The 11,799-nt window shown below is 38.5% G+C and overlaps 1 protein-coding gene across 2 annotated transcripts in view; it reads left to right on the forward strand.

The window, feature by feature from the left end:
- Positions 1–283: 283 nt before the first annotated feature.
- Positions 284–11,799, forward strand: part of LOC110092069 (protein EXPORTIN 1A) — a 42,820-nt gene continuing 31,304 nt past the window's right edge. For both annotated transcript variants that reach the window (XR_003699490.1, XM_020816425.2), the window contains exons 1-11: positions 284–689; positions 1,324–1,440; positions 2,928–3,020; positions 3,119–3,190; positions 4,049–4,156; positions 4,238–4,320; positions 6,009–6,147; positions 6,247–6,315; positions 6,534–6,611; positions 6,727–6,789; positions 6,955–6,999. Coding sequence is in view for 1 of the 2 variants with exons in the window: in XM_020816425.2 (XP_020672084.1) it covers positions 591–689; positions 1,324–1,440; positions 2,928–3,020; positions 3,119–3,190; positions 4,049–4,156; positions 4,238–4,320; positions 6,009–6,147; positions 6,247–6,315; positions 6,534–6,611; positions 6,727–6,789; positions 6,955–6,999 (966 nt within the window). In the remaining variant the exon portion in view is untranslated. The remainder of the gene's footprint in view (positions 690–1,323; positions 1,441–2,927; positions 3,021–3,118; positions 3,191–4,048; positions 4,157–4,237; positions 4,321–6,008; positions 6,148–6,246; positions 6,316–6,533; positions 6,612–6,726; positions 6,790–6,954; positions 7,000–11,799) is intronic.

Here is an 11,799-nt window from a genome sequence, read left to right on the forward strand (position 1 = left end):
TCATATTAATCCTAATGGGAGTCTTCATTAGTCTTTTGTTTTATGGCGATTTTATTTTCAATTTTATAACATCCGTGAATTTTATAATATAATTTTAATTACTTTATAATAATCTCAGCCTCTCAGGCTCTCAATTAAAATAGAAAACAAAAAGGTGGTCATGCTAATAGCAAATTTGCTCTTCGGTTATTCTATTTTGTTATTGGAACCGCGTTCAAACCTCAAGGCCGCATTGGCAGAGAGCCAAAACTGTGTAAAACACCGAGCCCTAAATATCAGACCATCACAAAACGCGAGCATCCATTCAACATATCTTTTACCGGGGAGAGAGACAGAGAGGCATAAAAAAAAAAAAGAAAAGAAAAGAGAGGGAAAGAAGACCTCTTCAACTCTTTCTCTCTTCCCCCTCTTTTCTCTCTCCCCTTCGACCGTGGTCGACCGTGACGCACTTCGGACCCGAGAAAGCGAAAACTAGGGTTTTGTATTCGTGTACTTCGGTTCTCCCGCTCGTTTTACTACCCGAACTGTCCTCCTGCTTGACAGTGATTCGTCCCGGCAACTGTTTCTAGGGTTTCTGTACTCGATCCGCCATGGCGGCGGAGAAGCTTAGGGATTTGAGCAAACCGATCGACGTGTCCCTCCTCGACGCCACCGTCGCTGCCTTTTATGGCACGGGATCTAAGGAAGAGGTGGCCTTTCTCCCAACCTGCACTTCCTCTCAACTCTCCGTCTCTCTTTCTCTTGATTCCTTCTGCTCCTTGGTGCCTTGGTGTCTGGTTTCTTGTTCGGCTTGTTGTACCCGTTATTGTTTTGGGCGCCGTCAGGTTTAGGGTTTTTAGTTGAACCTACATTTGGTTTTTCTTTAATTTGACAGTGATTGCTCGATTTTCTTAACATGTGAATCGTTGATTATAATCGCTGCACTCTAGATATTTCTGCCTCTATAATATCGTTTATTGCCTTTTATTTAGTCGTGCTGGAATCCGTACTCAGGCAGAATTCTGTAGCTTTTTGCATGCATGGCACTATTTATCTCGTACTAGGGGCATTCCATCAGAAATTCTAGTTTTCTTCAGTTTAAGGCGCTTCTATGTTTTTTGTGCTGTTTGAAAGAATCTGAAAGCCGATGTTTCTGGATCGTATCATATTCATATTTTGGTGAATTCCTGTCCATTTCATTTTGCTGAGTCATTTCCTTAGTCTTATTGAGCCTGCAGCTATTGTCTAATGATTACCTTCCATTCTTTTCATTTGAATTGGGTCTGTTTGATATTTCCAACTATCATAAACTAATTTTCCATCACCATGTGATATTCTATATAGAGGGCAGCAGCAGACCATATACTGAGGGAGCTGCAGAACAACCAAGATATGTGGCTTCAAGTTGTTCACATCTTGCAGAATTCTCAAAATTTGAACACTAAGTTCTTTGCTCTTCAGGTTAGTCAAAAAGCTTACATTGTTTTGACTTGTATGTTTAATCTTTGCAGGATTCTTTTATAATATTTAAATGTTAGAATAAGATTTAATTCGATTCTATAAGATTTACCTGGAAAAGGAAAAGTTGTTAAACAAAACTATGCCTTTTTTATTAAAACAACTATGGGAAATATTCAAGGTTTTATCTTTACAACTTTAGTTTAGTTAGGTTTTTTATTCCCATCAAATTTTTATGGTCTAATTGATTTCTCAATTTCATGAGATAACATTGTAGCATGGCTTTCAAAAGCATGTTCTAATTTTAATTTGAATGACTTGTTTTTTCATTATGTTGTGATGCAAAACTGTTTATTAAAAAATAAAATTAAGTGGTTTAGGTGTGATTTTTTTGCCTGATTTAATTCTGAAAACTATCCGCATTAGCACTTTTTCAACTTACCATCATTTTAGAACTCTGGTTTAGATAAGGCTGTGTGCTCATGTAAATATATTTTGAACAAGCATTCCGATGTAATGATAGAATTTATCTTCTACTGGTGAAAATACTAGATTCATCAAGGACAAAAATTTGTTTGTTCTTCATGAAGCAATAAATCTGGTTCTTTGATGGCTTTTTGGCTTCTGTAATGTTGCTCTCCTTTAATTTATTGGTTCTCTTTAATCAGGAAAATGTCTCATGATTAATAAAATATATGTCCATCTTCATTCTCAAGATTGATAAATTTTTCTATAACTTCGACAAGATCATTGTAGTCAAGATATTATTTGAACAAAAGTTAATTTATTATTGATCAAAAAATAAAGTAGGTTCTTTGATGGTGCTACTTTACATCCATTAACTTTGGTCTCCATTAGTTTCCTTGATCTTTAATCAAGAGAATCTCTTTTAATAAATAAAATATTTGATCGTTTTCATATTCAAGTTCAATACTTTTTTTAACAATTTCCCTGACTGAAAATATTTTCAAAGCTAAATTTTCATGGCCCATATGATTTTCATTCCTTCTGAGTAATTAAATTTGTAAACCTTTAGATAGTCTATTATGAATATGTCCTATGTGGATGGTTTTTCTGTTTATTTTATCTTAACACTAATGAATTAATTCATCTTTAAAAAATGTAACTTCTTTTGCTTTTAAAGTTACCTCTCCTTTGAGTAGGGCTTTGGATAATATAATTGGATATTTGAGGGCGTTGTGATTGGAATCTTTGGGATATGAAAATATAACAAGACCATTTTACTTAGTATGGTCCGCCTATGAAATAATCCCTATTTGTTTAACATATGAGTGGCTCTTGTCTATTGATGGTCAATAGAAAGGGATATTTCTTTTGCATTGTGTTAGCTCCTTGGAATCATGCTGCCAATTATTTTCTTGATTCTTACCACTCCAGGACTGCTTTTTTACTGTTCATTGGAACTTTGTAACAACTTTATATGGATGTTTATTCCATATTTGACAAGCTTATTTTTCACCCTCTTGAAGGTATTAGAAGGTGTTATCAAGTATCGATGGAATGCCTTGCCAACTGAACAGCGAGATGGGATAAAAAACTACATATCTGATCTCATTGTCCAGGTGATAATTTTAGTTTTTTTTTTAATTATTTTCTTTTAGCATAAGTTTACTTTTTATGCTAACCTCTCGTACATCCTGTGATACTTGTTCTTTAACAGCTTTCAAGCAATGAGGCTTCTTATCGTAGGGAGAAACTATATGTTAACAAATTAAACATTATACTTGTTCAGGTAACCTCAAAATCGAAGTTTTGGTAACTAAACATTTTGACTACAGCTGTTTATCATGTTATTATGGTTTTAATGGTGCAATGCATTTTTTATTTAAGAGAATGTGTGTGCCACTTGTTGAACACGAGGTTATGAAAAATAACCTTAGCTAGCTTGGCCCATATACACTAAAGATAGAAATGCTGAAAATACAAATAAATTGAACTTTTTTCATTTGAGGGTTTTCAATTTGTAATTTTCCTCATTTTAAATGTGATTAGCAATGTTGCTTTATGTTGTTGATTTTAAAATTTGTTTCTATTTTATATTGAAATGACGATGGGAACAGCTTTCTTTGAGGGTCTGATTATAGAAAATAGGCCTAGTTTCTGGGCATGCATGATGAAGAATGAAAAGTAGATGGCACAACAATACAATGGGGAGAAAATTTTGTGAAGGAAGATGGTTTAACCAAAGCAAAATTGGCTAGATGTTCTAATAGAATGTTTACATGAATTAAAGTTGACAACACATCACACGCTTACTGTATTAATGGCGAGGACCAATACCTAAAGCTGGCTCCTTGAAATAAGGTCATTATGTGATGAATAGGGACATGTTTTTTACACAGTGCACTGTAGGAGTTACCATGGACTTTTCTCCCTCCATATAATTATAATTATTCTTTTATTATAGTTAATATGGCCATCTTTTCATTTAAATATCTGAAGTAGAATTTTAAGAGGACATAATGGAGAAAAAAAGGATTCATGCAGCCGTCCCCACGTAGTGGGATAAAGGCTTGATATTGTTGTTGTTGAGGTGTTGCTTTTAATGCTCTTTAGCTCCTTCCTTTTATTGTGTTTGTGAAAATATCAGGTTCTTAAACATGAGTGGCCAACTAGATGGCAGTCCTTTATTCCTGATCTGGTCACAGCTGCCAAAAGTAGTGAAACAATTTGTGAGAATTGCATGGTTATATTGAAGGTATTTTCCTCAGTCTCCTTTTAATCTATGATTGAAGTATGCTTAAAAAATAAAAAACTTACATGCCCAGCCATAATACAGCTTCTTAGTGAAGAGGTTTTTGATTTTTCGAGAGGGGAGATGACTCAGCAAAAAATTAAGGATCTCAAGCAGTCATTGAACAGGTGCAGCCTCTGATAATTGCCTATTACTTTTCTTTCTCTGAATTTCTCTACCGAGGAATGCCTGATAGTATGAATGAGTAGAAATTATTAACATGCATCCAAGGGGCATTTTTTTGTTTCAAGTGCATGAGTTATTCAAAATTTCTTTTTAGCAGTTTAAATTTTAACTCGATTCCTTCTATTGATTTTATTTGTAAAGATGTAAAGACTATTAATGCTTTAATAGGACTTTTTCCTTTTCACGGCACTTAAATGAATTTCATCAATTCCAAATTATAATTTGTAAACTTGGCGACTTTATCTCCTCTATAATTTACAAGACTGGAAATGTATAGCCTGCCATGGTCTAGTGGAAGTTCTCACGAATTTTGCTAAATGTTGTGCAAATCAAGTGTTCCCAGACAAATGTGGCTAATTTCAGCTTTACTTCCTTCAGTGAGGTTCTTATATGAAGATCTATCAGCTAAGACACATTTTAAGTTAAGGCTTTAATCAAGCCTTGCTGCACTGTGTTTGAACATTTTATTAAGTTTTTTAAAGTAGCAATTAATACCCAATGTGAAATCTTTTATTCCCTTAGTTAGCTGTGATATAGAAATGCCAAAAATCTGTCTTGGCAAATTGAATCAAGCATTTAATGCATAGAAGAGTTAAAGCCCAGATAACAGGATCCCAGGTGAATGCAACTTAAAGTTAAATAGTGTCCCAGAGGTTGATGACCTTAAAGCACCAGAAAGATTCGGCCAAACAGGGGACATTTCAATTTTGTTTATATGAATTAATCATTATTCATGATCTTTATGCATCACCTCTATCTTTCCGTGTCAATGCCGTTCTGTTGAATTTGTGTTGCAATGGTGCTTTATATGTTTTGTAATTCCAAATAACTGACGGCATATTGAATCTTACTAATAATGCACATTGAGCACCTTATTTGTATTGTTTCTACAACTGAAGCATGTTCTTAAGATGGTTTTGGTAGTCATACGTGGTCAGTCGTTGCATAGAGGTTGGCATGTGCATACATTCTGTATGTATGTAAATATCATTGGCTGATGATTTAGGTATTTATTAATGTATGATTGTATGTACATGCAAATAAGCATTGATTTGTGTCATTACATGTGTCCGCTCCATCTTTTTTTATGCCAGCTTGCTGGTACCGGAAGGCAGGTGAACATATTGATACAAACAGTAACACATGCATGTGCCCAGAGAATCGAAACAGCTAAAAGCTAGAAACATCCTCACTAATATCTGAAATATACCCAAGCGTTCTTCTTGATATAAATAAACGCTTTCTTATGCTTTAAATTAATGTTGATTTAGTCTTCTTTGATTACTGCTATTTCTCTTGATTAATGTCTGCACTTCATCATAAGGTGATGTTTTCAGCATGTCAGTTCCAATATGAAAAGGCCTGTAAATGTCTAAAGCTTAGTTTTCTAACTCACATCTATTACCTTTGTGGTTCATTAACTTAAACAATTATTCTTTTGCATTATTACTTATGCTGATAAAATTTAGTTGATGTATCGCTTCTCTGCATGAATATGAGCATTCAGCGCATTCATTTTTTCTATTTTTTTATCCATCAGTTCCAACCTCACTTACTTGTCTTATGATTTTTTTTTGGTTATTTACAGATCAATTATATTTCTAAAACTTTTCGCTTGTTTTGTGAACAGTGAGTTTCAACTTATTCATGAATTATGCCTATATGTGCTGTCGGCATCTCAAAGGCCAGAGCTTATACGAGCTACCTTATCAACACTCCATGCTTTTCTATCTTGGATACCTCTGGGTTATATTTTTGAATCTCCATTGGTGTGTTTTTATGGCCTTTATTTTTTTCTTAAACTAGAATTATATTTATGCATTCTGAAAACAAAGCTCATCATTTTCCTGCTGATGATTTTGTCATAGCTGGAGACATTGTTGAAATTCTTTCCGGCTTCTTCATATAGAAATCTTACACTACAGTGTTTAACAGAGGTACATTTTCACTTTTGTTTCAATGAGACTTTAGGTATCTTCTATTGAATTTAGCAGATGAACGTCATGGGATCATGTGATCCTTGATTTTTTTTGAAGATTTGTCCTATGCACCCTAATATATGCATACATTTATGGAGAGTTACACTTTCATATCCATAAATTTTACTTGCACCTTTTTTTAAAGATCTCTTATTAGTTTATGATGAAATTTGCAGGTTGCTGCGCTTCAGTTTGGTGAGTTTTATGACATTCAGTATGTCAAGATGTATACAATTTTCATGGTGCAGTTACAGGTGTGGTGATTGCATCATTTTTTATTTTTATTTTATTTTTGGCAAAATATTGGTTCTGTTGCCAACTTTATTATTTTTTCTTCCTGTTCTATGCTGATGCCATTTTTATTTTCAGTCTATTCTCCCACCTGGAACAAATATTCCAGAAGCTTATGCTAATGGTTCTAGTGAAGATCAGGTAAAGCTTTCTTGAATGAAATTAAAGTGCTGCTCTTTTTCTCCTTTGTGAATTTTATCTTCTTAATTAGTATATTGTTTTTAACATATTATTTTTCTTATTATTGTCCTTTGTGTTCTTGTTCTATATTCGTAATTTTATATTGATCTGTTTTGCCCATTTCAGGCATTTATCCTAAACCTTGCTTTGTTGTTCACTTCATTTTTTAAGGTAATTCCATTCTATCACTAAAATTTCCTTAACAGTACAATTATTACCCAGTTTATTACTTATAATCTAATGAGATTGATTTTTATGATAGATATTTATTAGCTTGAGTAAATGACCAAATCAATTCCCGACTTTTTAGTTGTGTTTATTTTAATTCCAAACTTTTTTCTGGTATTCAATTTGGTCATTCAACTCACGTCCAACCATCAACAATCATTTCTTTGTAAAAAATTGGTGGGGAGAAGTTTTTCACCTTGGGCTTTTTAGAGTTTTTAGAGTCGATCTCTTTGGTTTGAGCCGGCAACAAGTAGTGACATTGACCATAAAAGTCTAAAATGAACTCATAGAACAAAGTTGATGGTGTGATGTAGGCAGGGGGGGTCAAAACAAGGTGAAAATTTGTTTTTTGACTTCTCTAGCTCATTAATATTTTGAGCTAAAAGTTAGCTCATTATGAGCAGTTTTTAGTTCATTTATTGAACTAAAAATTAGCTCATTATTTCTTGGACTTGTCTTTTCTCCTTCCTCCCCCCCCTTTTCTTCTCATTTCTCTGTGCTGGCTGTTTTTCGTGTTCTGTCCCTTGGGTTTTCGAGTATGGCTATTGGTTTCCTGTGCTCTGTCCCTTGGATTTCTGTGACTGGTTGTTGATTTCCCTGTGTTGGGAGAAATTCCGTGCCTTTGCCCCCTTGGTTTCGTGGTTGGCTGCTGGTTTCCTGTGCTGGGAAGAATTTGATACGCCTTAGGTTTAGACAATTTCGGTTTTGCCCTAGTTTTCCCCCAAAAAGAGGAATTTCTCCACCAAAACCAAAGAAGAACAATCACAAGAGGGTTGAGATGAGAAGGTAAAACCTTTGCATAAGAAAACCAAGAGAAAATAAGATAAGTTTGTCCACTTCGAGAAGGACAAGATCTCCCACAAGAAAACCCTAGAAAAGAGCAAGAAGGAGGCTAAGGAGAAAATAAGAGAGAATACACTTTTCATAATGCCAAAAACTAAACCCTAAAGGCTCCCTTCATACCCATTCAAAAATCCCCTCCCATCCCCAAAATACCCTCACTTAAGTGGGGGGTCCCTCTTTCAGCCAATCCCCCCCCCCCCCCCCCCCTTCTTGGTTAGCTTGGGCCAGTTCTATAGGGCTTAACATAACAATCGGACTGTCCGTCTTGTCCTGTGGGTGGTATGCTGTAATCCGCTTCAAAGAATGTGCCCTGCATCTTGAAGATTCTTTCCAAAATGAAACTTAAGAAGACTTTGTCCCTATCGAGACAATAGAAGTGGGGACCCATGCAATCGAAAACACTCTCTGATGAAAGTAGATGCCACAGTAGGAGTGAAAAAGGATGCCATAGTGAATGAAATGGCTATACTTGCTCAGACGGTCAACTACCACCATGATGACGTATATCCTTCCGACTTTGGGTAACCCCTCAATGAAATCCATGGTGACTTCTCCCAAATCTTGTTTGGAAGCACCAAGGGCTGCAACAAACATAGGGGCACAAGCTTGATACTTGTTCAGTTGAAAACTATCACATTTGCTTACAATGTCTTCGACATCTCCTCTTAACCCTTTTCCAAAAGAATTCGGCTTTCACCCGCCGATATGTTTTCTCCACCCCGAATGTCCACCAATACAGCTATCGTGGTACTACCCGTAGAAGAACGGGGACAAATGCTGAGTACAGGTGTAGTACTCACTCCCTTTGTATAATAAAACAGAGTTTTCTCTAGGTGATACCCTTTGCCTCCTCCCTTCTGAGATAGCCGCCCGGAAAATTATCTCTTCTAAACTCTCTGGTATGTTGATTTTCCTTCACCATTTCCCCCCAATCAACCAATCGTGGCACAGATAGTGCCATCAGCTGTGAGCACTCCACACGGGAAAGAGCATCTGCCGCCTTGTTTTGAGCTCCGGGCTTTATAACTGAATCTCAAACTCCGTATCCCAAGAGCTTTGCTAGCCACTCTGATGTTTCCTCCGCCACAAACCTCTGCTCTAGTAAGTACTTCGTAGCGCTCCTTGATCAGTACGAAACATATGAATCGTTGCCCCAATAGATAGGCCGCATTTTGAATGGCCACACAAATGGCCATCAGTTCCCGCTCATAAACTGACTTCAACTGGCTCTAGGTGATAGAATCTGCTCGAAGAAAGCAATACGCTACTATGATCTGCCTGAGCCCTGCTCCCAAGCCCTCCTGAAGCGTCAGTCTCAACCACAAATTGCTGGGTGAAATCTGGAAGAGCCAAAACTGGGGCACTGGTCATGGCTTCTTCAGAGTCTTCATGGCTTCTCTGCTTCTCTCCCCACTGGAAGTTGTCCTTCTTAATAGCTATACAGTCAAAGTGGCCTGCTAATGAAACATAGCCCTTGTAAACATTCTCTGTTAGTAGCCAGTAAGTCCAAAATTCCGGGGTAGGCCTTTAAGGGATTTTGGTGTATGGCCCTTCACCATGGCCTCGTATCATTGGTGGGGTCAAGCCGCCACAACCTCACTCCCTGAAATGATGTGTTCCCAGATATCCACTCCTATCTGAGCGAAAGAAACACACTTTTCTGGTTTGGCATATAGCTGATGCTCCGATAAGGGTCGTGGTACCACCAGATAGGGTGATATGGGTCTGCAGAGATTGCCATACACCATATTATCATAAAAAAAAACTAAGAACAAAAACCTCCTCAATAGGGCGGAAGGACCTAGATTCATCAGGGCCTTGGAAGTGGTGGGAGCGTTAGTAGAGCCGATGACATATAAGAAACTCTATTAATGACCCTCAATGTGTTCGGAATGCCGTTTCTAACGTCTTCAGTCTTCATCCTAATCTTGGTGATAACCAGATTAGGTCCAACCTTGGAGAAGATGGTGGCTTTTCCAGCTCATCCAAAAGCTTCATCTACCACCGGAATAGGAAATTTGTCAACACAGTCTTTTGATTAAAGGGCCGATAGTCCACACAAAATGCAACACTACTCTTTCTTTTTACCAAGAGTACATGACTGGAAATGGGCTCACACGGGTCCTGGATTCACCTAAGCCTCCAATCATCCTATGCTACTACCCTCAATTCCTCCTTCTGAGCTAGAGGATATCTGTGGGTCGCACGCTGAATAGGGTGCTACCCCCAGTCTTCGAACACATAGCATGCTCCTCTGGATCTGATAGGAGGTAGCCCTTTGGGCTCTGAAACAATGGAGTGGATGTTGTAGAAGATCCTGGACCACCTCAGGTAAGACTTTGGCTCTCTTTCTACCTCAATGCCCACCTGCTGTAGCTCTATCACATCGCTCCTCCATCATCTCTCAAAGTCTTGAAGATGGAACTTCAGGCACGTGGATCTGCATACAACGGGGTCTTCCCTGTTAGTGTCATCTCTGTGCTGCTCCTTCCATAACTCATGTATAATTTTTTCCAATTCCCCTTCATCTCCCCACGGAACTGGAGCACTGCAATCCAATATCACGTCAGTGCTTCCCAAATCCAGCGTAGGAAGTTTGCACTGCTCCTCTCCTTGCAATGTAAGGGTCACTCCTTACACTGTCAACGAATACACCGCGCTCATTCTTTCCGTGCCAATATGATGCCGCACTTCATTCCCTGTGTCACTGGTAGCCCCACCTCTCATCCAATCTGAAGCAATGAAGTTGTGGGTGGCCCTATCAATCCCAGAAACCTCACCTTGTACCCGCAATCTCCTTCCAGCTTCATGGTGGATTGAGTGTGATGTCAGCCTAGTATTGAGATTGAGTGAAACCTCCACCTATAGCAAATAGGGCGCTCCTCTCATTCTCCTCCTCTCAGTTGCCCTGTATCCTCTTCTCCTCTCAGAATCCCACTATGATCACATGTGTGTTCTTCTCTTACAACCTATGCCGGGTGTAAAGCTTCTCATCAAATCGGTAGCAAAGGCCCTTGGCCCTTTTCTCTTTCAGCTCTTGAATCAGTTATATCTCTTGAACCCCTTGTTCATCTGCCCGTAGTGTTTTTCTCCCTTGGTTATCTCCTCAGGAGGAAGGATGGTGGTCGCCCTTGGGCCGCCAATCAATGAGTGGTGGTTCGGTAAGTGGGGTAGGAACACCCCTATCTCCTCGGTGGCTCCCTTCAGCTTGTCCTCCTAAGCCAAAGCTGTGCAGTCTCCATGATCTTCATCACTAACCCTTGTGGAGTAACGACCCTGAAGGCTGCTCTAAATGTGGGGCTTCAACCACTTCATAAATCTCCTCACTCCAAAGAATCCACCTGGAATCCCTCAGCAATCTGCCTGATAAGTAGTTCAAAGTGCTCTCTATATCTGCCACTGTGCCTCCTGCATAGAGCCAACCACTGCTCATAATGTGTACCCTCAGCTGGCCCTGAATTATGAATAGGCAGGTCTTTGAATCTCCAACCTAAAGTGTTTTGTCTTCCTTCAAGCCATTGAACAGCCAATGCTTTCCCTTCCAACATGGAATGCCATCCATTTCCTCTTGCTGTGAATACCATTCATGGAAAGATAGCGACTCCACACCTGTAAAGATCCATCTAATGCATCTTCCTCAAAAAGAATCTTCAATTCCTGATGCGGTTGTCAGCTCGTGGAAAGGTTTCTTCACATCTCCCACCTGTCCCCCTGAGTAAATCCTCCCTTGTGGTCTTCCCATCCTCTCCACCGGGTAAGGGATTTTGAACCCCTAAATGGTGGTTCCTTGGTCTCCATAGCCATGCATAAGTTTCCTTCTTCCTCCTGCTCCCGACGTGGCACGTTTCCTTCCGGAACCCCCCTATTGATTCGGTCACCCTTCACGTGTGCGTGGGGCCA

Source organism: Dendrobium catenatum, unplaced genomic scaffold (assembly GCF_001605985.2).
Source record: "Dendrobium catenatum unplaced genomic scaffold, ASM160598v2 original_scaffold_43371, whole genome shotgun sequence".
Classification (NCBI taxonomy): domain Eukaryota; kingdom Viridiplantae; phylum Streptophyta; class Magnoliopsida; order Asparagales; family Orchidaceae; genus Dendrobium; species Dendrobium catenatum.